Source organism: Anguilla anguilla, chromosome 2 (assembly GCF_013347855.1).
Source record: "Anguilla anguilla isolate fAngAng1 chromosome 2, fAngAng1.pri, whole genome shotgun sequence".
Lineage (NCBI taxonomy): Eukaryota > Metazoa > Chordata > Actinopteri > Anguilliformes > Anguillidae > Anguilla > Anguilla anguilla.
Genome location: NC_049202.1, coordinates 36,759,424 through 36,786,272, shown reverse-complemented (window position 1 = coordinate 36,786,272; position 26,849 = coordinate 36,759,424). Strand labels below are relative to the sequence as shown.

The 26,849-nt window shown below is 45.4% G+C and overlaps 1 protein-coding gene across 2 annotated transcripts in view; it reads right to left on the bottom strand.

The window, feature by feature from the left end:
* The window catches only part of znf385c (zinc finger protein 385C), a 226,451-nt gene that overhangs the window by 106,433 nt on the left and 93,169 nt on the right, over positions 1–26,849 (bottom strand). For both annotated transcript variants that reach the window (XM_035407098.1, XM_035407096.1), the window contains exon 2: positions 9,059–9,322. In XM_035407098.1, the coding sequence (XP_035262989.1) occupies positions 9,059–9,320 (262 nt within the window). In that variant the 5' untranslated portion in view covers positions 9,321–9,322. The remainder of the gene's footprint in view (positions 1–9,058; positions 9,323–26,849) is intronic.

The window sequence follows — 26,849 nt, the reverse complement described above, 5'->3', positions numbered from 1 at the left end:
CGCCCCCGCCATCACAGTCTCTGGTGCAGAGTGTGCTCCAGCAACCAGTCCTGCATCACCTCCAGCTCTTCAATAAGCCCCTAACTAATGCACCCCAGCTCCACCGGGACACGTGGGCTTAATTAGAACATGGGACGACCTTTTCCTCGCATCAGAAGCGAACAAACACAGAGAGCCTGAGGGCCAGCACAGAGAGCGGGTGCGACTGACGTCCGCTCCGAAATCTCATTTGTGGCCATGACTGGCTGCCTCCCTTAAAGGCAGGGGGGGAAATGTTTTGTGTTGCTCAATTTTGGTGACGGGAGATCCCTTTGCCCCAGCCTAGTGACAGTGGTGAGTGAGTGAGTGAGTGAGTGTGTGAGAGAGAGAGAGAGAGACTTTGGGGATCAATATTTATTACACAATAAACAACACTGGTCCTTTTTTGCAGCATTGACAGTCTAGCCCAAGCACAGAATAGGGACGAAAAAAGAAGGAGAAAAAGTATAACAAAAATTAAAACACTGATAAACAAAAGCATTCATGCGGAAAATCCCGACTGCTAATCCAATGTTTCGCGCATTATTGAAAACCGAGGGAAGGATAAAGAAGACTATATAACAGGCAAAGGGCATGAAAGACTTTAATGACAAAGTCTGAGCTCGAAAAAGAAGAAAAATTAACAAATAAGAGCCTAGAAAGAGATAAGGGAATTTTCCATGATGAAAACTATATTAGCCTTTGGGGAGGGGGAGGGAGAGAGGATGTGCTTTGGGGGGGAAGTTGTGTGGTGTGACTGTTAAACTTCCTCCTGGTGGGACGTCCTGGGCTGTGAGATCCCCCTGTGACAGAATGAGCTATATTCTCCCATTTAATTGCTTTTAAAAATATTTTGGAAGTGTGCAGCTGCTTTCCGTCCAAGTGTTACTGAGCCTAATTAAAAAGGATTACAGCACTGATCCCTGATAGAGAGGGCTGTTTGTTTGTGTGTCCCGGAATGGCAGCAGAGCGGGTTCAGACAGTGTTGACTTGTGAAGTGAACACCGATTGGCTCTTGAGACGGGCCCACACACAGTTGTGGTGCTCAAAGAGACCACACCTTTGTGCTACATTTAACTTAGCCCCACAACACAGTACATATCAGGAGATTCCATCATCTGGGGCTTAGCAGCTCATTACTGACCGAACAGTACAAAGCATTTCTTTGCTGTCATATACATGCACTAATTTAAATTCGCACACACACAGACACACAGACATACACACACAGACGCACACACACACACAGACAAGCTCAACATGTACATAAGTAAAAGCACTCAGTCAAATCACACTCAGTCTGGTGGTGTGATTTCAACTGGTGGTGTGCTTTTGCTGTGGTTATAATCCTATTAAAGCTAATGTGTGGTCCCACCATACATTGCCCTTCTCACTGGAGAATGAAAGATCACAGGGGTGGCAGCCTGCCCTTGACAGTATGGTTCCTGGCCCTGCGCAAAACCCCCCGACACCCCACCCTTACTTGGCGATTACATTACATTACATTACAGGTTACATTACATCGCTCTGATCCAGAGCGACTTACACAACTTTTTTACATAGCATTTTTACATTGTATCCATTTATACAGCTGGATATATACTGAAGCAATTTCGGTTAAGTACCTTGCTCAAGGGTACAACGGCAGTGTCCTACCCGGGAATCGAACCTGCGACCTTTCGGTTACAAGCCCAGTTCCTTACCCACTGTGCTACACTCCGTCCTCATATAGATAAGGGCCCCTAGCACTGTTCTGTGAGAAGTGGGAAAGCCTGTTGGCTCATTTTCCAGTTTGTTCTCCTGTAGTTTATGCCAAAGCTTCTTGCTCCTGCTTCATGCTGTTTTCTCCTGTTTTCACCCTTGTAACACATTCTTTATTTACCTGAGGGAGTGCTGGCTTTGTCCCGCACTTCACACTTTTTCTGGACAGTGTGAAGTGCGGAGAGGCAAAACGCAGCTCAGCCTGCAGCTGTGCAGTTTCTTCAGCTGTGCAGTTTTAGCAGCTGTGCAGTTTCTGCAGCTGCGCAGTGTCTGTAGCTGTGCAGTGTCTGCAGCTGCGCAGTTTCTGCTGCTTCTGCATCCCAGCAGTCTCTATGGGCTCACATGGAGTGTGAGACACAGAACCTGCTCTCCAGTGAAATCAGGTCAGTGAGAATTAAACAAAGGAGACATTTTTCCACTATTTTTTCTCAGCCTGCAGATTATTCTTTCTCTGAGTAAGCAGGCACAGACTGCAGCTCCACGACGAGCTGTCATCTCTGTAGAGCCAGCATGCCTAACACGCTGGGGCATGAGGGGCGTTTGATGGTACACACGCATTCATGCACGCATTCAAACATACAAAATGCTTGTCCCGGATCAACTGTGAGAGCTTCAGATTTTTAGAGCTTCAGCTCAAAATGGCCTCATGTCAGTACAGAGCTACACAAACATTTTCTGCTTGCAACCTAATGCCTGCAATGTATATAAACAAATAAAACCTAGACACAACTTCAATTTCAAATGTCAATGTCTAGGTTTATACATAGACAAAACAACTCATGGACATATACCCAAACATACAAACACATATTGGCTTTCTCACTCACCCACACATTCACACAAACACCCTCTTCTTGACACGCGTACACACTCTCTCTCTTTCTCCCTCTCCCTCTCTCTCTCTCTCCCTCTCTCCCTCACACATGCCAGCTCCTGCTCCCTTGAACACGCAGTATCTGCCGCTGGGCTGTTTAGCTCTATTGCTGACAGTGTGGAGGATGTGAGGGCACTGTGTGCCTGTGGGAGTCCACAGAAGGTGAGGCGAGATAACAGCCTGTGACTCACGTCAGGGTGAATCTACGCCTCCCAACTTAATCTGCATGTCCTCATCCTGCCGTCGGGGCTCTCCTTCCAGCTCCTTCCAGTGCGCCTCCGAGAAACAGGAACTGCCCCGAGACAAGTCAGACCAGCACCTCATCAATGCTACTTTAGATGGCTCCACTGTTCAGACTCCACTATAGAGACCGATGAAAGGCATGCAGTGTAGCCACCATCTGGATCGAATAAATTTACCTGTGTTCACTGCTCTCCATGCAAACGGGGAAGGGGTATTTAAAAAAAAAAAAAAATTCTGATTAATTTTGTGCAGGCTTTATTGTGCCACAAGAACTGTTCAGACCTCAAGTAGGCAACAGAAATGTCTTCATGGGAACGTGAGACATTACCCTTGAGTCACATCAAGGGCAAACACCGCTGCACTAAACACACAGAACACAGAATGAGGAGTTCATGGTTAAAGGGACAGTTCACTTTCTGCGGTTTTTGATATTATTTCAGTTATAGCACGTTTGTTTTTTTGGGCCAGACAGTTTTTGTTTGCAATGCTATTATTATTTTTTTAAAATTTAGGCTGGTATTCAGTGGTCAGGTTAATGTTTCTGTGTTTTTACCACAGAAAGAGAAAAGAGACAAAATGCAGAAAATTGCATTCTATAAATGCATATATTACAAGGTCTTTTTTAAGATTACAAGGGCTGTCAACCCAGGCTTGAACCACAACAACATAATTACTCCTCTTTCTTTGACTCAACTTTTAGTGTCTGACATTTGTATTGTTTGATCATAATATTTACACAGCTGTTGGTAGCGTTGTGAGATTCAAAAAGGAAGCACTTCATTTGAATGAAAAGTTTCTCTGATAGTTAAAATTAAACTTTTTTTTTTTTTTTTTTTTGCCTGTGTCAGTAACTAATTTTGATCAGAACACCAAAACATTATTTTCAGCTTATTTCAGCCCACTATTTCACCCCGCTTCAGTGACATAAAAAAAGTGTCATAATAAAATTATGAATGACATACATTTATTGCGTTGGCATATTATTGAGACTTGGCATATTATGGAAAAACTAGCTATTTTTATAAAAACATGCAGATCCTGCGTTCCAAAGATACAGAATTCCATGCGCTTGTGCAACCACTGGGTAGGGGGGTTTATGGTTTAAAGGAAGACTTCAAGTAACTCCATAGAACTTGTATAGCAACCTTAGGTTTCCAGTGGCTACACATATGAACAAATGAATTTATTTGCATTCATTCACAATTAAAAAAATAAAAATCTGTTTTTATTATTGCCAGTACTTCTTTCCTTCTCAGTTCATAAGCGGTGCAAGCTGTTCACTCCCAAGGTTACCAGAAAGTATAGCCACTGCATTGCCTGTGTTTTGCATACCCAACATTAGCCTAGTTACTGACAAATTGAAATTAAAGCTATGATTGTGTCCGACAATGAATCAGAACAGTTTTAGCTATGCTTTCAGACACTATTTATTTGAGCCTGAATTTATGGATGAGGCGTCGCAATAGATAAAGTGAAAGTGACATGAATATGTCATTTTTCTCCTGCAAGTTGGAATTGTACCTGAGGCTAAATGTGTCATAGGAAAAGGTTTCAACCTAAGGTGAGATTAAATGCAATTTTTAAAAGAATAAATCTGGTATTGTACACACGTACAACCTCTGGAGGCATAATGTTGCTGTACAAGCTGCTTTGGAGTTACTTGAAGTGTATTTTCTCACTTTAAACCCCAAATGCATCGACGCCCCTATAGACATAACAGCCACTATGAAGTCAACCGGTTGTGAGAAACTTCTGTATTTAAAATATCCTTCCTCGCAATTGTTTGGGCCAAACAAAAACATACACCAAAACAAAATATACACTAAAATATTATTAGAAAAATCCAGAAAGTATCCGTTTAAGGAGACCTCAAGGTCAAAAGCACCTTGTTGTCTTTTTGCAGCCACAGAACACTATGCTTACTACAAGGCAAAATAAATCAATATCTTTAAAACCCATCAACCATCAAAACAAAATGAGAACAAGACATTGCCAGGATATCATAATCATCATTTTCAATAACAACAGAATCAAATAATGTTACAGTGAAACCACAAGGGTAGAATGCAAGCTAACTGGCTATCTAACAATTCCCAGTAAAAAAATTTTTTTGTTCTGCGATGAATAAGATAAATAATAATAAGATTAAGAACAGCACATTATGGTTTATTCTTAGATCTCTGTTCTTTATTCATAGGTACAATAAACTGCACCAAAAATTCCAAACACCCTGCTTACATACTCTACATTCAAACAGGCATGATACAGGCTTTGAAGGTTGATAAAATTGTTACAACAGAAACCTTACATTATGGAGTATAATTCTCATCATCTTGGCATTGCCTTTCTCTCTGACCTCTCCTTTCAGGTGCCACAGAGTTTAAGGCCCTATTAAGACAGATAGACCCAGTCCATTTACTGCAGCAGGTTATCACACAGACTATTAGTCATTCCATGAATGAGAGAGACATGAAGGTGACTGATGAGGGAAAAGGCCAGCAGAAGGAGAGAGCAGGCGTACAGGAGCTGGTTAGAATGGGCTTGAACCACGCTACATTCTCAGTGTTAGTGGATACTCTAGCTTCAGGTCACAAGACTCTGTGCTATAGGTCAGATAAGTAGCGTCCTCTCCTAATCGCACTCTCTGCCTCTCTGTGTGTTCCCTTACACACAGACACAGAAACATGCATAAACACACACATACAAACACACACACACATGCACATACAAACACACACACACACACACACACACACACACACAGCACCAGGAGGACTGCAGAAAATAGACTGATAAGCAATGGAGCCTGCAGGAGCATTGCTCATATCACCACATTTACTTCACTGTATTAATCTTACAGTCAAAAGAAAAAACTGGTGCCCCTGGGAATCTCCAACCTCCCAGTGTACTCCAAGGCCAATGGCAGAGCACGATGCCGGGGTTAAGATGTCAATGTGATGACCAGAGGAACACCAATATGCTTAAACGGCAAGATGCACATATCAACAAACCCTTAGTCTCACTTATTTCCACATGGAGGAAGAAAAAACAATGGGAAAATGGATAGATGTATTTTCATTCTGTGCCACTGCTTTTGTAAGTTATTTTTATTTAAAGGTGACATCATGATGCAGAGGCCTATACAATATTTTTGTGGGTTTCCGTCTATTAAGAACGGTACAAGGTGTAGACCCTAGGTAAACATAAGCATGCCAGAACTCTAAGCAGCAGTAATGTATGCTGAGCAGGAATGTATGTACGGTCTCAGAAGCTAAAATTGGACTTTCTTAACAACACTAACTACAAACCAAAACCAAACCAAAACACCAACAAAAAAAAATAATCAGTGGGGCACTAAAAAGAGCAAATAAGGACAAGAATGAAGTGTTATACGAAAGGCTACGACAGCAAAGACGAACACAAGCATTCAAATTGGAATGAGACACTGCCCTTGCCTGATCCTTGTCTTGGAGGTAAACAATGCTTGCCTGCTGACTACTGAAATCAGTCCTGAAGGGCACTTGTAATTTCAACATGCACACGCACATAGTGCCCTTCAGAATTGTTAGCATCCTTAGTAAACTTGGCTATGAAAAAGGGCTATGAAAATATTGAGGTAAAACTGTTCAAAAAAAACATTCAACGATAAATTTGCAGAATGTGTGTCACAGGTACCCCTAGAAATTTTCATGTACAAAATGTAATAAAATTATATTACCATTTATATTTTACTTTTTAGAACCGAATCCTCACTGTGAAGTACAGAATGGTGGAGGATATGTGGTGACATGGGGATGTTTTGCTTTCAAATGCCCTCTCATGGCATCATGTACTCAATCAAGTACCAGGAACTATTAGACCAATCTAGCTGTCCCTGCTAAAAGGCTAAAACAGGGTCGTAGTTGGATTTTCCAGCAGGACAATGATCCAAAGCATTCCACCAAATCCACATAAAACTGATTGACAACAAAACCTGATCACAGAAAGCTTTTGCAATGGCCATTCCAGTCCCCTGACCTAAACTCCATTGAAAGCCTGTGGGGTGAGCTGAAGAGGAGAGTCCACAAGCAAACACCAGGGACACTTCTCAAATCCTGTTGCTATGTATTCTCTCGCCTCATCAAACATTATAGGAGAAGACTCAGTAGGCTTATACTGCCAAAGGGAGGGTGCACAATGGGCATATTGAATGCAGGGATGCAAATAAATGTCATATTCAGAGAGCAAATGATTTCACATGATGAATATATTTATCTGAGCAGCTGCATCACAATAAGAGAAAACATTTTCTTATATAACATTTTCTTATATAACGGTGCAGAGAAAACATTTGATAAACAATAAAATTAATTTTATCCAGCATTTTTTGTTCATATTAATTGTTCTGGAGGGCACTGTATGTGTAAGGACTGTGAAATGAGTTATTTGGTTATTTTTTCCATGAGTTGAATTAATTAATAGAACAGGAAACTAAACTGATTTATTAAATATTAATATGAATATAATCCAATGCTAATCCAATGCTGGCTGTAGGACTGCTTCTAAACCCCTATCCGAAACCATGTCAATTAGCCAGCCATTTGATGCAACCTAGGCCGCAGTTGAGTTGGGATGTGCTTTTATTTTCAATGCACACAGTGCCTTTGACTTGAATCCTAGAGTTGTCTGTTTAACATTTTGTTCTGCCAGCCACTCAGGTAGGTCATTGGGAGTTTGCCCATCACAGCAGTGTTGAGTTGGCTAATAATGGTAGCTATGAAAGAATGCTTACTGGTGATACTGTAGACCTGTCACATTACCCTTATACAAAAATCTCTGATTTGCAGATGGTGCACTTATTTTTTATGGTCAAATTCCTTATAAACATGTCTACGTAAGTTCCCCAGGTATGTACACATTATAAAGTTAAAATTGCACACTAAAAAAACCAACCGATTTTTCAACTAAAATTAGTGAGTGTTAGTTGATTAATCAGACATTTAAATGTGAATTCGTACAGTCCTTTTGTATGCACTGCACAACCACCCCATGATCTGAACAGTGACCACCTCATACTGTCCTCCAATGCAGGATTTAATGGGGCAGTGCTAAACATAGCATAAACAGACAAAAATATACATGAGCAGTACAGCGTTTCACGAGCGTGACGTGATGTAAATTTTTCCGACAGCTTTAAAACCCATAGAATAGGCCTGAAGGCATATCTAACCAGGATGACGGAACTTAACTGTTAGTTAATTACACTGTAAATTAATCTTTAAAATCAAAGCACTACCCACTGCCGCTCCTGCTGTATGAACCCTGAGTTCTGGGAGATTCAGTGTAGGAATCTTTGTACAAGATTCACCCAGCAGCAAAGCACATTGACTAAGACTTTTCCAAGAAGAAAAGCAGGCCTTATCGAGCATCTGGTGTCAGGCTGAGATAATCAGCCACTTCCAAGAAGCATTACTCCCACCAAACCTCTGACATGATTCCATATTTTCCTTTCCATGATATAATTGGTTGCAGGGTCTCAAGACTGATAGTGCTCCTGTGGCTCATAGAAAATGGTGCTTCTTTGCTCTGAGAGTTCAGTTCCATCAGAGCTTTAGCTGGAGAAGATGTTGTGCTGTGAGAGCAGCGTGTGAGTTTGCCTTTTCCACATGCCAGCTTGTTCTTGCTCATGCCTTTGCCATTCGTTACTGCCAGCATGGCGCCGCCAGCACAAAGGTGTGATGTCTGTGTGCATGTGTACATACACTCTGCTCTCAAGACCAACCCTACACATCCCTGTGAGGCATTAGTCTGAGCAATCCATTACCTGTCTGTTATACTCCGCCATCAACAAAGAGTCACCCTTGTCTCGAGGGTACTGAATTTGGCACCATCTAAGGAGTGCAGCTACAGAGTGTTACCACGAGAGGCTGAGCCAAAATAAGGTGTGAAAGTCTAGCGCACAGATCTCAAACTCCAGTCCTGGAGGGTTGTTGTGTAGGTTTCTGTAGTTTCTATTCAAGCAGTAGCCAGTTTAGATCTTGGAGACAGTGTGAACTTTTTAGCCAAACAATGGCAAAAATTAACCACTTAGGTACTGTAAATAACAGAAAACCCAGAGACATAGTGGCCATCGAGGACTTGAGTTTGAGATCCCTGGTCCCCATTAAGGCAGAGAGGTCTTACCTGTGCTGCTACTGGGTTTGCCATTGCTGATCTGCTTGAGCCTCTTCTGATGGGACTTGCCGTTGTAGTGGATTTGTGCCTGGGCCGCAGAGTTCAGCTGGATATTACACACCTCGCACAACGTGTATGTCTTATGCTTCTTCTCCCTCTTGGGCCTGTGCTCTGGGACACCCGATTGGCCCTCTGAGCTGTTGCCACGGGGCTCAGTCTCCAGGGACTGTCCATTCTCCAGCAAAGGGGAGGGGCTGAATGGCCGCTTCATCCCTGTGGAAGAGACAACAAGGTTAAAGGTCAACAAGGTTAAAGGTCAACATCCCAATAGCCTGTGCTCAGTTTTGGTTTCACATTTTAATTTTAACACAAAAAAATATCTTCCTTCAAACTCAATCCCAATGACGCATGCAACCATCAATTCTCCACATCAGCCTAGAGCCCACCCTGCAATTAACAGTGCTCAGTAGCTAGCGTGAGGAAGGGCTCAGCAGCTAAAAATCTCTTTTCCTGAAAGAGTTTCAAAGAATGAGATTCAGAATACTGCTAATCCAGGGTACAGCCAAAATATGTGAAAAAGAGGCAGGGCAGTCACATTGTTCACAGTACAATCCACCTCTGGGTACACATTTGATCATTCTGAAATATGAAATGAAAAACCTTAACCTAAATAAGAATGTGGCAGGAGCACATAAAAGAGGAGTGAACCCTATGCACCACAGCCAAAAGGATGGACAATTTAAATTAGAGATACACGCATACAGCCTGGACATTGCACCTACGTAAAGGTATCTGACTGCATACATAATGCCTAACCTGTGAAAACCTGAAGAAATGGGAGCATGGAATGTTGTATTTATGAGACAATCAATGAAATGAACTGAAGAGATCAATTAACAAATCTTTTAGAAATTTTCCATGCAATCATAAAACGATGCATCATCCAGTGATGGAAGAAAACTTGGGTTTGCTGCAATTGGGTAGAACGTTGAGGGTTAGGGTTAGGGTTAAAATCTTGACCCCATATTTTGAGTGAATGTTTCAGACCAAAATTATTACAGGTTCTAGTTTTTTTTTTTTTTAACCTTTATTTAACCAGGGTAGTCACACTGAAATTAGCATCTCTTTTGAAAGTGAACCCAAGAGCCTACATGTATTTGGACATGCCTTCTTGGGGGCAGCAAACCACATATAAGCCCAGACAGACAGGTTGAGCTGCATGACCCAGCCACCATAGTCACCCAGGAAGGTCATACATTCTGTAAATGGACATTTTCCAGCATGAATTACACCAAATTTTGACAGACCACTAACGATGCCTGAAGTTATGTAGAGCCAACCCCCCAACCTGTCTGGGTCTCTCAAGGAAGACCTTACATCTACTGGGACATTTCTCATTCCATGTATTTGAGCCAAGAGTGTTAAAAATGATTTTAGTATATATGTTGGTAGAAGGTTGAGGAATTCAGGAAGCACATTAATTTCGACTGACGTAATGTACTCAACCAGAGATAAACCCCAGGCTTGACCATTTTGTTAAATCCTGTTTGGCCTCATTCAAGCAAATCGTATTCTCAGAATATCAGTAAATATTTATGTCTGTACATATTCCGTGAAGCATATATTTGTTCATTACTGTTTTAAAAGGTAAGCCTGTATGCTGAGGCCCTGACATGAGGTGAGTAACTAGGAACAGTTCACTCTTTTAAGTTCAGTTTGTATCTAGAGAACCAACCAAATGTGTCCACATTGTAATAAATGTTAGGAAGCAAGCTGGTTGGATGTGATACCTAAAGGATAAGATCATCTGCATAAAAGAAGACCATTTGTTCCAAATCCCCCAGCACTCAGTTTTCATTCTCCCTGGGACAGCACAACCTCACAAAACTGTCTTCAAGGAAAGGTCAGTTTACCCAAGATTCCCACAGTTTATAGGCCTATACTACAGGACATCACAGTATGTTGGCATCCACATGCACTCTAAATGATTTTACTTGGAACGAAAACGCCACTGCTCCAATTCGCAGGACCGCGGCAGAGGTGTAACAGGGTCTCAGTGTCACACTGGTGCTGCCCTGAGTGCCCTCCTCACAGAGGACCACAGCTAAATTTGACACCTACCAAAGTGCATTGAAATAAACATAATTGACGGTGCTTTGTAGGAACAATCAGCAGCTGATCCTCCAACTTATTACAGGAGGATTGTATGTTCGTCGAGTGCAGAGGTTCGAGTAACACTGTACGCAGGACAATAGGGTCATGAGATTCTCCAGAATGCCACAGGGGGGAGGAAGTGCGCTGCTTTCAGCTGGCCAGCTCAAACGATCGTGTCGTATATGACGCTGAACGTGTTCCGCGTCAGTCTGCCATCTTCTCTCTGTCAAGCCAGATTGCTGCTTGTTCCTTTAATCCATCATTCCAGGAAAACAACACTTGCACTCGCACTCTCGCTGTGGCAGCAGGGCACCAGCCAGGCTAAATACCGTTACTGTATCCCAAGGTAAATCCACTCTTTAAACAGGCGAAGTTACGGACTAGTCTTTGATTAGCTGAACCTTCTGACATTTTGAAATACACTTTAAAAAAAAAAGCAGTTAGAACCTTCTGACATTTTAAAACACACTTAAAAAAGCAGTTAACCTTGTGCAGATGAAATAGTAAATATTTTAAAACGCATCTCCGCCCTCTGCCTCCAACGATGGGCGACTGTAGGCTGCCCATTTCACGGCTGTAGTCACACCTGGAACAACCGTGCTCATATCGATCCCGTGTGCAGAAATCCTGGCACTGGTCCCACCCCTGCGCCATTCCACAAAGGCCACCATCCTGTCCCCCCACGTCACACCCGCCCCCCCCACCACTACCAACCCCTCAGCTCAAACTGAGGTCTGTAATTTGTGGTTTTTTGGGACGTGGCTGCTATCCTCTTTCTAATGTAATGTAATGTCTAATCATGGCTGTGTTTTTGCGCCCTCGTCGTCGCGGATAGGATAGTGATTTCAGAGTCACGGCTCGGTGAGGAACGCTGGCCATAAAAGGCAGCGGAGCGAGGACCGCTTCGCGCCGGCCCTCCATCCTCAGTCGCGTCACGTCCCTGCTTCATGAACTCCAGCCTTCATCACTTCTGCAGTCACTATAAACGTCTCGCCCAGCGGAGGGGCCCTGGCACAACGCCGCCATCTAGGCCCCACTCAGAAAACTGCAGCCTCAGCTGCATCGAAGCCTTCCCAGCTGCTCTGCTTCCACGCTGCTGCCGGAATCCCTGTCTTAAATTCAAAAGGAACTATAGCGCTGTTTCTTTTGGAACATTCATTTTACGACAAGTTCAACTTTGTTTACATAACTGCGAGGTATGTGTCATAACTTTTATCTCTGTATTTAGATGAGCAAAATTGTCTCTATACATTCTCTATACATTTTGTATGGCATTCTGTCTAATTACAGTATGCGTTGAAGCACTGATCCCTTAGTACTGATGATAATTACCAGTTATGCTGTAAAAATGTGTCCAAACACAGTGCTCTGTGAGCATGCTGGTGGGGTAAGCACTGCACTCCATGGCCCAAGGGTGCCGCACCCTTGTACTGTATTAACACTGGCCTGTGACCAATGTATCCATAGCTTTATTTGTTCAGTAGCATTGTGTCACAGGAAATGGCAGTCCTGCCACGCACTACCACAGCACCAGCCAGCCAGCCTCCAGAGGAACCCATATACAAATTAACAATGTTGAACCTGCCCCACCTGTTCTTTCTCTCTCCTTCACTCCCTCTCGCTTTCTTGCTCTACCACCTTGCCTCTTTTCTCACCCTCTCCCTTTCACTGTCCTTTCGTTTCATCAGCTGAGCCTGCAGGATCCCCCCCCCCCCCCATTCTTTATGATGTAAGTACCCTCGGTGTCTCCCCGGTGCAGAGCTCTCCCTCTCTCTCTTGCTGGGGCATTATCTATTCTCTGTGTGACAGCTCTGCTCCGGGGCATCAGCGGGAGACGCCTGGCCGAAAGGAGCTCGGGCAGCCTGACTGAGAGTAGATTTACATCAGACGGTCTTCCCTTGAATGGCGCATGAGAGACAACAGCAGTCGAGCGCAAAGACTTGGCTGAGCCGCCACACACACGATTGGTTTGAAGAGCTGCCCTTTGGACCTCCGCCTGTAGCGTCAGGCCAACATATGACATGGCACACAGTGCTACTGCAAACACATACGGGAGTACGAGCCTTGTAAATATGCAACAATGTTGAAGCATTTTATAGAGGAGCCTGCCGTACCTTACTGAATCTGCTGATGTATGTGGATGACGTTCACCCCTATGACACGGATCACAGCAGGTCACGCAATCTCTATTATTTCGAAAGGGAAAAATAAGTGGAGCTCAAGGTCTGACAGGGTTCAAGATCTCAGTTTCTTCAAGATATCCAAGACAAGCCCAAAAAAATCAATGGGAAAATGAGCGATCTCCACCCAGAACTAACAACAGGGACCTGGTGTCAGATGGTGGCAGACAATTGGAGCCAGTGCCCTCTGTCACTCCGCTGCCCGTCTCTAGGTAACCCTGCTCTGGCGGGGTACCCACGCGGCTAAGCGGGGCTCGCTGGCGGTCCCGCGCCTCGCCAGAACAGGCGTCGGGAATGCCGGTGCGGCTTGCAGGGCACTTTGAAACCCTGATGCACCCCATTACCTCAGATTAGTCTCTTTATACCAGAGATTACTGCAGTGATTGGGTGGCAGGGAGCAGGTGCAGCTTTCCGCTTCAGGCTTTTTTATGTTCGATATGAAAAGATAACACTGCCACACAGAGAAAACAGAGGAATGACCTTCCTTAAGTACAGTGGATACCAGCGAATCAGATTGCTATTGATTAGAATCTCATAGACGTGAAAAATAAATTAAGTCCACTGAAATGTGCCAGAAAGCAAAACAGATGTTATCTAAAGACATACTGCATAACTTTGATTGATAGTCAGAGAGCAAATATTAATAATTTGATCATATGATAACATTATTGTGGAATTTCTTATCATTATATCACAATAATGGGAAAATGTAAAACGTGACAGTATCATTGCTGTCAAATTCAGTGTAAAAACGCAGGATTTTTCACTTTATAAAGGCTTTTTCATGACGCTTAAATACATAAATAAAGCGGAGCTGGATATTTGAATGAAGGGTTCAGACATCAAAATTAAAAATATGACTGGAAAAACCAACAACCCTATGTTTTTACTGCCAGTGCCAGAGAATTGTGAATTTGTATAATGTTCAAAACTGTGTGCAAAAAAACTCATAAAACTTATAAATACCCTTTTCATATCCTCAATCTGCGAACTTGCCTTCAAGTCAACTCTGATGTTTTTGAAAGGCTGTGGAGAGCCTCATGTGTTGGCACTTTATGAAGACTCTCTTTATGGCTCAACCACCCCACCCTAACCCCCACTACCCAGCATGCCTTGCACCCATCCGTAAAAGGTAATCCCTTTCAGAAAATCTTGCAGCTCTCTTCAGCAAATAGCGACCAAATTCCAGAAACACTTCACTGATCTCGGCCACAACCTGCATACCTCAACTTCAGGGATCAATGCGCTGAGAAGAATGAATCTGCACTCGAACACCTCGGTGTCAAGATTCAATGAGATACTGCCGCCTTTCAGGGGTGAGACGCTGTGGTTGTGATTCTGCGGTGCTGTGATGGTGGCACACCGTCAGAAGTAGACAGACAACCCTGCTAACGGGTGAGGGCAGACTGTGTGATCAGCGGGAGAGTCCGACGGCTGTGTTCGACTGTGCCAGCCTTGTCATTTCCCTTCGCCGTTTCCGGGGATGTCCTCTGAGGAGGACATCAGTCACTGCCTTATGTCCCGGTGAAAGCAGAGGTCTGACCTGGCAATGACTCTGAGTCATAAAGTCAGAATTTATGGTCCGGTACCAGAAGGCTTATGAAATGTTTTGTCGTTTCCCCTGTGAAAGGGCTCGTGCCACCTAAAATTGTGGCGGCCATTTGCATGGGAATAAATTGCGACCCCAACCCAGCTGTCCAAACATACACAAACACTCCTTAGGTGTCGGCAGCTCCTAAATCATTTCAGAGAATGAAATCGTAGACAGTGCAGTGACCGCTGAGCCACACCAGGAAAGCAGCATGCACACGCTTTCTGCATGCCACAAACCACGCTCGAGGTATCCTCTCCAACACAAGCAAGTCATAAATAATTCCACTCTGGGAAACATAAATGCAAAAATGCAGTATGAGAATGTTGTCCCCTTCCATTTCCCATTACTCGTGTGTGTCCCACCCACCTATTACAAACGTACACTCCTGGCCACATGGCACCCCACATTCAATTACCAGTGTCATGGATGTGCCCATTACCGCCTGTAGAAAAAAAAGAAACACACCCCCCCCCCCCCGTTAAAAGACCCACTTGGCACAGTCCTAGGAGGAGTACTGTAGATCCAAGAGACTAGGTGTAATCAGGATGCCAGACATCTGCTGGAACCTCATCCTGTGCATTTCCTTTTCGGTTACTCTCTGCCAAGCAGAGCCACAGTGGTGCACCTCAATAACCTGCGGTAGACTTTGGACGGCCTGAGCAGCTCTAGATAGGCATTAACTTGCATTCTTAATCGATAAGGTACATATCCAGGTCAAGACAGATATTTAACTTCTTTCACAGACTAGTACATAATCAATTTTGATGTCATGATATTATAATACCATATATTATATATAACACCAGGACTGTGTGAGTAGAACTTGTCTTGCAGAAACGGTATAATATAATCTGCTTTTTTTTTTAGCAATTAAATAACATTAACAGAAGACTACGTGAATGTTTTGAAAGCCTGGCCCTCACAGAGCCAGTGCATTGCCAGTCTCCAGTGGGAGCGGTGAGGTGATGGTGGTGGACATGTGACCACTTCCTTGTGCTGTGTGAGCAGCATGTAATAGTGTAAAAAAGGACATGTGCTGCAGATTACCAGCAGAGACAGTGCAATTTGGGGTAGTCACAGCAGAATCTCCTCACAACCTATGATCTGCAAAGGCATTCCAGGCCCATTAACATGAACATGTGACACAGGCTGTGCACGTGCCAGACATATCTCCAAGACAGACACAGCGAAAGAGAAAGAGAGGGAGGGAGAGAGAGAGGGAGAGAGAGAGAGAGAAAACGATATAGAGCAAAGCAGCACACTGGCGGCAAATACATCATCCTTATGAGTCTATTACTGTTACCATGATTTCTGGCACTATTATCTTACTTCTTAGAGGCCCAGGGTTAAAATAATCATATCTGCTCTTCAGATGAGACATCATTACTGATAATGTCCTTTTTAAATGAACAATAACTACCAAATTCCCCTCCTATTTCTGCACGTATTAACTATGTCTACAACTGATTACCCAATCTGCGTACCCTTAACCAGCTGAATGTCTTTCTCAGAATCAAATTAAATCAACAACAAAAAGGAAATAAATAAATGCATGCATGCATGTATACATAACTAAATAAATAGTGAGCTGCCAAATGATATTTATGCGTGTCTAATCTCTGCTTGCAGGAGTGCTGGCTTGGCTTGCCTTGGCACGAGGCAGTGTTTGCCTGGACTGCATGGGGTGCTTGTACTCAGGCCAACGTGTGTGCCAAAGGACATCTGAACAGGCTTCCCTTAGGCACTGGGTGTATTGCTGTGTCTATGCATGTATAATGTATGCACGAGTTTTCTCTTCTTATTCCGACTGCACTGACAACAATACGTGCTATCAGAATGTGTGGTCTCTTTACACATCTCATGAAACAATTACATACGAGTTTGGAAATTTGTTACTGTTATTATGACACAGTAACATAAGAGAGTCAGCCATTGCAAAACTATAGGTCCTTTATAAAGTAAACTCTATGCGACAATAAGCTTAGCAGCAGCTCATGGGATATTGATTTTAATAAAGCTTATTAGGCACTCATTTCCCAGAGCCATACTAAAAAACATTTACGGGCCTTGGCACCAAATTCAAGACTATCAATTTGACTCGGGGTGCTCATACACAGTAGAAATGACACATACACTGCAGTCCCTCAGTGCTGGGCTGTCACAGTGACGGGACTGTGGTCCAGGCTCACTCAGCAATGCCTGTTTCATCCCTTTTTGCACTGACACCTGTGAGCTCAGCCATATACGACCCGAGTAGATCCAAGCTGGTGTGTGTGGCTCAATCTGCGTTTGCATTACACTCCATTGGCCTCTAGCAACCCAAGGAATATCAAATATAGTCATGTCAACATTGCAATGCATTCTGGGTGGCTTTTGAGATGGACTCAAACATAGTGGGCTGCGAGGAGATGATTTTATTTTTGATTTTGACATTTAGTTTTTTCCTAGAAAAAGAAGCACACTTTTGGTGACACAGACATGCAGGTTTGATACATGCAGGCTACATAGAGCAGGTGGCGAATAATCACCTGACAAAAGAGAAGCATGCAGGCATGTTTTACTGTCAAAAAAGCATGCCTTGCGTTTAGCAATATTTGTGTTGTGTACCTCAGTGTACGCAAATATAACCTAATATCACAGAAGAAATAAATTATATATCGGGTCTCGACAGCAAAAGTACAGAAGCTCCAGCACGGGTCTGGCACAGGTCCAGCTCAGCTCAAATGTACCAGTGCAAAAAGGGTTATTAGCGTCCAGGCATGGGACACAACAAACCCCAAATAGCCACACTGGAATTGCACTGCATGTCTTTCAGGCACAGAGGCTTAGACATCATGTACCCATGCAAATGCCAGTCAGCAAGACATCTTGGGTGGGAGTGAAAAACAAGAACCTGTGACGCGCTCGTATGATGGGTCATAATACGGGTTTAAAGCGTATGACCCTCGTAAAGAGGCGACAGAATGTTCTCTGAGCTGCTGCAGCAGGACACGGGCGGCCTGTCCGCACCACCCTTGAGAGCACTGGGTTTGGAGGTAGGGAGGCAGGATATAGCGTTAGTCACGCAGTACCCCGTTTTCTACGAAGGACAGGGCACTGCATGACTGTGTTCGAGCCTTCGCACGACATCAACATTCTCAGACTTGAGCCATGACAAATGTCAGATACCAAGCTTGCTTTGTGAACTTGGTGAGTGACTAGTTTGAGGAACCTCTTAAGTGTCTCTCGCATACGGGATTTGAATATTCTCCCCCTTTCAAGACTGAGGGCATGATGGACTTCACACACTCGGCAATAAAGAGTTTCACATCAGACAGAAGAAGAATGGTCTAGAGACTGAGTGGAGCGCTTTCATCGCAATGAAGATATAAAGAGGCTTAGGGAAGGCTGTCAGGAGTAAGTTCCTTATTTGATCTGTGGAGCACAGGGAGATTGTTTGGACTACCTTTAGCCTGTATGCAGATTAAATCATGGAGGAGCAACTGACCCACCATCCAGGTTGCCAGAAATTAGTTCCTGCCCCATTGCCTCCAACCCCTTCTAGACAGTGCACCTGCCTGCCCGCATGCCTACCCTCTCCCATGCCCTCTCTTCTGGCCCTAGAGGGCTATATTTAGCCCGGCAGATGCTTTAGAATTCCGGGCATTCTCTTCAGACCGCAGGCATGCCAAGCTGGGACACGACTGGGGACCCACAGGCACGTGGTACGATCATTTTTTCACACAGACATCCAGCCTTCTGCCTACACTGTACCTAGCAGAGTACTATGCCACAATGGCTGCCAGCCTAAGACTGATTTACAGTGTCTCTGATCTGCCTTTTAAATTTTATGGCCCGGCAGTGCCTGCCCTGCGTGAATCCGGAGCAACATTAGTCCGGACGCAGTACCACTGAGACGCTGACAACTACATTAAAATTTATTGTCTTTTGCTGCCTCTAACAAGCCCGTGCCACAGACCTGTCATCGCTTCCTCCTCAAAAGTGCATTCTGGGCAGAGATTAGCGAGGACGGCGCTGGCTGGGTGGAAGACTCACGCTGACTACTACCCACTGAGTTAAATGTAAAATTGGCAGCCAATTTTCATCTGACAACTTGTTCACCCAGCGCATGATAAAGAAGCAAGGCTCCATCCCTGCAGGAAATAGGTGTCCTCCACCTGCTCTCTCCAGCTGTTTCAGCCTTTGATTTCTTGTTTTTCTTCCACAAGACGTCCTCGAGCATCCGTTAAGAGGAAGGCAGAAAGGCAGATAAAAGGCAGCAGGCCCATATCGTGTAAAATGAAAAGCTGCGTTATTGGTTGGCTATCTGGGTCTGCGCTGTTGAGGGGAGAACGCATGATGACCACAGCCAATGCTCTACACCGAGAAAGTATCCCATCTGATGGCGCCTTCTCATTGGCCTGTCCTTGCGGGCTGTGGGCGTGGAGGAGAAGGAAAGGTCACCCACAGGCGGCAGCGATTGGAGCTGGACACAGGTGTCCTGGAGTTAATGTTATTTTCACAAGGCTGAGCTCAGAGCCCAGGAGTGGGCCTTATTTCCCAAAGGAAATGTGTGCCAAGAAACGAAGCCGTGTCACAGAACAAGATAGCGACGCACTCAAACACCCCCCCGAAAAACCGACACGTAATTCTGTAATCTCGAGGGCTCTTGTTACACAACAGCGCGGCCCCTGTGCACAGCACAACCTACGTTGTAATTATAGAAGGGTCATAAATAAGGGAGGAGCTGATGGCGCTCTCTGTTCTGGGTCGAAAGGAAAAAGGCTCTTCCAGGAAAAGGCTCGATGCGTCACCTCGTGCCGGGGTGGGCGAGCCAGCGAAGGTGGCCCCGGCGGTGTGAGAATCCGCGGGTCCTCGCTGACCTCGCGGTCGGCGAGAGCGGACGGGCCCTCGCAACTCCTCGCCGGGGAACATGCGCGCCCCCTCGTCACGCCCGTCGATGTCACCGGCCTTGTAAAGGGGAAACGGGAACAGCTTGGCGCCCGAGCGGGAGACGTGCCTCGGCCCCTTTTCGGGGAGAGAGATTTTTTTTTACCGCTCGTCGCCTCGCTCCCCTCTCGCCCTGTCGCTGATCACCTGTCGTTCGAGCGCGCTCTCCGCGGTCCCCTTTTCACTACGCTCGTCCCGTCCGCTGTGCGTGAAAGGGGGAAGAATGAACGGGATTACAAGCGTGGCGGTGTCACCTCCACACGCTCCTCCACCTTGTTGTTACACTGCTGAAAGCCTCGTCTGCTGCCAGCCATTCACAACCTGCAAATGTACTCTATGTGTGAGCTTTGGTCATGTTCCAAAAATGCATTTCAATGGCTACCTAATGAACCCATGGAACCTGGATGTCTATGCTACAGTATACAGATAAATTTAGCAATATTTTTCTGTATTCACCATATCTAGAGTTCTTAAACAAATCTCCCTCTCACACACATGCACGTACACACGTATGCACGCACGCACGCACACACACAAACACATGCACACACACACACACACACACACACAGAGCTACCACTTCTCCATCTCATCCAATCACAGGAGGGGTAATTGCTGTACTGAGTTGATTGCATTAGACAAAACACGGGCTCTTGCTAATGACATTATCTCAGTAGGAGAGAATTAATTATGTTGATAAAGCAAGATTCCCCACAAAAAGGTGATGATGGCTCGCTCCAGTGTGCTTAGCATACTGAAAAATGGTGAGCCGCATTTGATCTGACAAACTGAAGCCTGTAAGTCAATCATTTTAATATATTACCAGATACAGACCAGTGAATGTGCATGTCACAATGCCTGTAGTGTCACAAGACACACTTGCATTTACACAACGTAGACAACGTAGGTCTGGCCCACAGCATCTCCATTGAAAGGCTTTACCACAGGCTATGTTTACATGCACACCAATACCCAGATTATAGGAAGTAATCAGTTTTTGCCAGTATTTAGATTATTACTTACGCATGGATGTACGCAAGTAATGTGATTACTCCAATAACAAGATTCTTTCCATAATTGGAGTATGCTCAATGGAAGCAGTGTACATGTGCATTTGCAAAACACTGACAAGTAATCAAGACGACAACATGCACCAAACAATCTAAACGTTAGGCAAAAATGCAGGCATCTTAATCTGGTTTTTCTTAATCATATGCTGATTATGACCTTACACTGAAAAATGTAGCCAGATATGGGTGTTCACATGACAATATTCAATGATCAGAGCATTGCCATAATCAGGGTAAGATCGGAGTATATGTAAGGGTGCGTGAAAAAACTTCGTCATTACACAGGTTGTTATGTAAACATCCTGTATAAAATAGTATGTGACAGACCATCACTGTGGACAATGAACTATGAAGGGAACCAATTGAGCACAGTAAATTAATAAGAAGCGATGACTGTGGGAAGAAATACAGATTGCCATTGTCCAAAAAGAAATTGGTGAAGCTGAGCTCCTAGTAAAGGGGTGGAAATGGGAGAGAGGAGAACCATGCCCAGGGGGCAGGCCCTGTTGGTACTGACTGGCACAGCATGGGCAGATCAGAGGGTGCTGGTCCTAGACTGGATGCCTCCTCCTCCATATCAAACCTCCAAACTAGCCCCCTGCCTGGCAAGATGGATGATGTGTAATTTTACTAGAGATTACCTACACTATTTCCTGTAGAAGAACATACAGTTAGGATTGTGATGCTACTTCAGCTGTGGTAGAGTACAAAAAGGTGGGGGTGGGGGATGGGGGTTGGGAGAGGCAGGGAGAGAGAGAGAGACAAGAAGAGAGACACAGAGAGAATGAAAATGAGAGAGAGATAAAAAAGATTGTGTCAACAGTGCAAGCACAATAAAACTGAGATAGAGAAGCACTTCTGGACAGAATTCAGTCACGTTCTCATTTTATTTTTGACAACATACATGATGCTGATACACTATCCTTCTTATTAGTGCAACAGCAAAATTGTTGCGCCCTAGCAGTGCAATGTGTATCCACTTGTCATACAGTGCTCTGAGGGACAGTGAGCGACCCTTTTTCTTTATCCAAATGTATCCGTTTTCGTTCATGGTAATATCAGAAAGGCAATTTCCTTAAATTACATTTGTAACCCAGATTTCATATAATTTCACTGTAATTATGATTCTCTTCAATTCATTTAACCTATGCTTTGGCAATACAAGCGTTTGTATTTGCCACGCCAATAAAGCACAAGAGAGAAATACAGCGAGAGAGAGAACAAGAAAGACTTTTGATGTTCCTTTATTGAACAGGCAAAAACCTTCACCATTACATAAAAACCAAGACTTTGTAATACACCATCTCAGCGAAATAAAAAGCGTAAGAGAGAGCGAGAGCACATGCTTTGGAAATAGTCAGGAACACAGGGGAATTGAAACATGAAATCCCCTCTCAACGTATCTTAAGTGACTTCATAAACAGATTTATGCATGGAGGGCCTTCCTCTCTGTGAGATCAGAGTCGTTCAGTTTTTTCTCTCAACTTCCCATTTGTTGGAAGCAGACACTGGATACCATCAACATGCCACCTAGACTGTCAAATAGCGTTTTCGTCCATCTCAATGGAACATGCAGGACGTGAAAAGGCACTGAGGATTGGTTCTAAAAACAGGGATACGAACGAGGAAGGTGCAGCTATTCTTAAAGGCCTTGAAAATGTACGCAGCATTGATTAAGGATGCCAACTCTGAAAACAAAACTGAAGGTATTGTCCATAGTCCACTGTTCGCTTTACAATGAAGCTCTGTGTGTGCGCGTATGTCCACGCGTGTGTATGTGTGGTGGAGGGGAATCGACTGTGTAAGTTCTGTATGTGTGAGTAGACTGTGACCGTGAGTGCGATCACGTGTGTGTGTGTGTGCGCATTGGTGCTCCCTTGGTCACACCCAAATATCCACACCCAAGTTCTCCATCAATCAAGATGACACTCTCTCCACAGAGATTACAGACAACCTTCAACAAGAGAATTAAACGGCTGCAGGTTCCACAGATACCAGGCCACTTCTGAGCACTCCAGACTCTGTGCCCACGTTCTGCACCCATGCTATACTACTCACCAGTCCTGCTACAATGAATGGACAGATAAACAGACAAGGCGGCGCAAACAGACAGCTACCTGCAGAAAGCAGGCTCACTCGCCACCTCAGCTCCTCCTCGCACAGATCTCAGTGCACTTGGTTTTAAAAAGAATTCTCAAGTGGCAACTCGTAGAGCGCGCTTTTGACGTATGGTGCAGCACCGAACACCTGCCCTATTCTAAAAGCAGCGAGGCATGCGGGACCCTCCGCTCAGAGATACGGGGGCCGTTTGGATGCGTGTTTGGGGGAATGTGACAGATGACGGGCCCGGGACCAGAGGAGCGCCGGTGCTTGGGATTGATGAGGTGTGGGCAGCAGTTGTTCCGCCGGTCCGCACACGCGCGAGTTCGCTCCGCACTTTTCCACCGCGGGATCAGCCTGCGCTGCCATCCATCAACTCGACCCGCCTATTTAAAGGACCGGCAAAGGCACTTCGGACAAAGCGCTGTCCCCGGGCCGCCCTACATTGGCCGTCCCGGGAGACGGTTTGGCCGCATTTACGCGAGTCAAACCATTTTGCATCTCGTACACTTTGCCCCTCATTATCCGCTCTAGGAGAGCGAGACAAGCACAGTAGCGCAGTAGCATCAGGGTTCTTTCGGTGTGGAATTTTATCTAGCAGAAAATAATGGCCTGTCTAAGCTGGCATTGAACACAATCTCGATATCCGGACAGATGAACCTGATCCTGCAACAGAAATCTGTGCAGTATTTCAGAAAGCTTCGGGTGACTTCGCAGTGTATCTGTTTATAAGGCACCCTGATGACACTAATGCATGAGACACAGCGGTCTGTGGATGGAGAGGGGTGGGAGGAAAGCAGGTCCAACAGCAGACAGCCAAGTGAGGAGAAAGACCACCCAGAGAAACGCGATTTATTCGTGCGGCTTAATGTAATGTCCCTCTAAGACGCCGCACGACAGAAGGTTCACGAATCTGGCGCAGGGTACTGCTAGGTATCCGCACGCTCCCTGGGTTTTTAACTCGTTGATAGAATCTGGGAAAGGAAAGAGACTCTCCCTTCTCTGTTTTTGTGAACAGTTCTTTTTAACGCCACCGCTAGCGTGTGGGCGTTTGCGCTTGTCGCTGCAAACTCCCCGGTCATTTCAGGAGAACGCAGAACGTCACGTACTGTCCTCCGAAAGATGCGACGTCAAGCCGCTGCCTCTGTTCGCTCCTCAGTCCAGCGGCTAGCCTACAGTGCGGACGGTGGGCCGGAGGAAGTGCCACGTCGTGCATCACTTGTGCCGATACGCTGCGAGACGCCAGGGGACCACAGGCGGCCGCCGGTTTCGCGATGAGACACGCCCCCTCAAATGACAGCCCTCCTTCCTTTGCCGATTACTTGCCGCGGTCCAGATTGGATACTACGTACGGGGGGCTATCAACACACCAGGAACAGGACGAATGCCCGTGGACAATTCTGCTGGTTGCCTTTTCACATAATTTGCAACAATTGAAATTGCATGGTTGTGAGAAAAATTACTCTCCAATGTTAGAATCTATGCGTACATGGTGCACTCGTGCGCGCAAATGCGTCTAGTTTGCTATTCCCTGCATTCGTGTTCAGAGGTAACGCTCTGAAGTACGTGTTTTTAAGTCGATAGCCCCTGGATGCTGTGTGCGGGGGTGTCGGAGGTACAGAGCTGAAGGTACATTCCAGGCACGTATAGAGGCCGAGCGAGGCAGGGTGGCTCAGCAGCAGTTCCCACGGTCAGACACGCAGAGACGTGTGCGGCTGACTCTTCTCAGACGGGGCTCCTGTTGTTCGGCTGAGTGCTGGTCCGGTGGCAGCACCGTGCTCCAGCAGGAGCCCTCTCTCTCTCTCCGGTCCACCTCCCTGACACCGCGCACTCTGCGCTGTCCTCCTCGGGCTCCTTCGAGCACATCTGAGGTCTTAAACTCCTCATTCGGGGAGTTCTGTTCCCTGGCCTTAGAGCACAACTGCACACACACCCGTGCAGCGCTGTAGACATAAGTCACGGGGTTTACCTCTTTCCTACATCGTAGAACACTAATACATCATCAACATGTGTGTTCAAAAAGGGACATTTCACCCTTTTATAACAGTTTATTAGTAATTTTGTTGCCTAGTCCATTGTATTTACAAAGCATCAATACTAACAACATCAAACGCTCCTGTTGACTGTTGTTTTAAAGCACAAACAAACCACGGAGAATAACAGATCCATAAAAGAGAGCATTAAGGTAAAAAGGCATTTGTTTGTTTTGATGTCTGATGTATTTTCAATGTTTTATTGCCTCATAAAATAAAAAGAAGATCTGGGGGAAAAAAAGCATATTATGCTATTTTAACTAAGTGATGTATCCTTGCACATGGTAACAGATTCATATGGGCACGTGCATTAAAATGAGTCAAACTATTGCTTGCTGTATTTCTATGCAGCAGCCAATCTAAAAATAGTTCATCTATTCACGCTATGCAAATACAATGGGGCAGGCTCCACAAAATTACTTGTTATAAAAGGTCAAAAGCCATTCATTGGCTAAAGCAGTGGTGTCCAATCTTGTGTGGATACCGCTGCTTTAGCCAATGAATGGCTTTAATTAAGCACTTAAAGGGAGTGAGTGCAGGCTTTTTAGCCCAGAACTGACACACCTGACTCTACTTATCAAGGTCTTGATTGAAGACTGTGTATGAAGATTCATACTGCTGGGTTAAAACAAAAACCTGTACCCACACCGGCCCTTTTTGGATAAGACTGGACACCCCTGGACTAAAGAGTCCGCACACCTTGTTTCCAAGGCCTAAAATGGCCACCGATTGAAAGGAGATTACAAAAAACAGCAGAGACTGCGGCCCTCCAGAAAAAAAACTTACATTGATTCAGGCCTTGATATACATTTCAGAGGACATGTTGTGTGCCTCTGTCCTTTTAGGATATGCCTGTACTCACGCTCTCAGGATTGGGGGCGGGTCGGGGGCAGCTTGAAGCCCTGTGCTCCGCGAGCGCGGGGTGTCCCACGGGGTCCATTAGACCCAGCTGCGGTGAAAGCGAGTGTGTGAGCGAGCTGCTGACTGAGCCATCTGCGGCGGGCCGCATCGGCGAGCGCGGAGGAGCCCGCGCGGCTGCCAGGGCCCCCCCCCTGCTGCACGGCGGCCCCGCCGAGCCAAGAGCCGCGGCGCGAGGGCCGCGCTAACGAACGGGGCCCCATCCTCATCGTCTGAGCTCACTCTGACCACAGCCCGGTCTGAAGCCAACGGGCCATAAAACAAGCAGCACGGGGTCAGCCGTCAGCAGCCAGTCCTGCCGCCCGGACCCAACGCGCCGTTAACAGCTACTGCGCTATATCTGAGAAAATTAGTGGTGACATTTGCAATAAATCATTTTAATTATTACACTAATTACAGCACTATTAATATAACCGAGATGACTAGGTATTATCACCAGAAAAAGGAACCACACGCTGTGAAGTGTTCTGTAGGGGGTACGGAGACTCCCTCTTTAAAACAGTGCCGTCTCCTGCAGGGTGGTGAGCTGCTGGAATGAAGAGTTCTGTGTGCCCTAACGTGAGGAAGGGAGGCAGTGAGCGCTACAGATCTCGCAGCTTCTGCCTGGTCAGAGGGAGACATGATTTATTCATCAGGTTGTAAACCGGAGCCAAACCCAAACCGTCCGCACGCTGTATTGCGACGGTACCCACGGGGACACCGAGGTCTCCGCTATCGCTCAAACCCATCGCAGGAAAATAAGGCAGACGGCACAAACGGGACACGGACTCGTCACATTCACATGGGGTAAGGACAGCATAAACAATAAAGTGAGCAGAATCA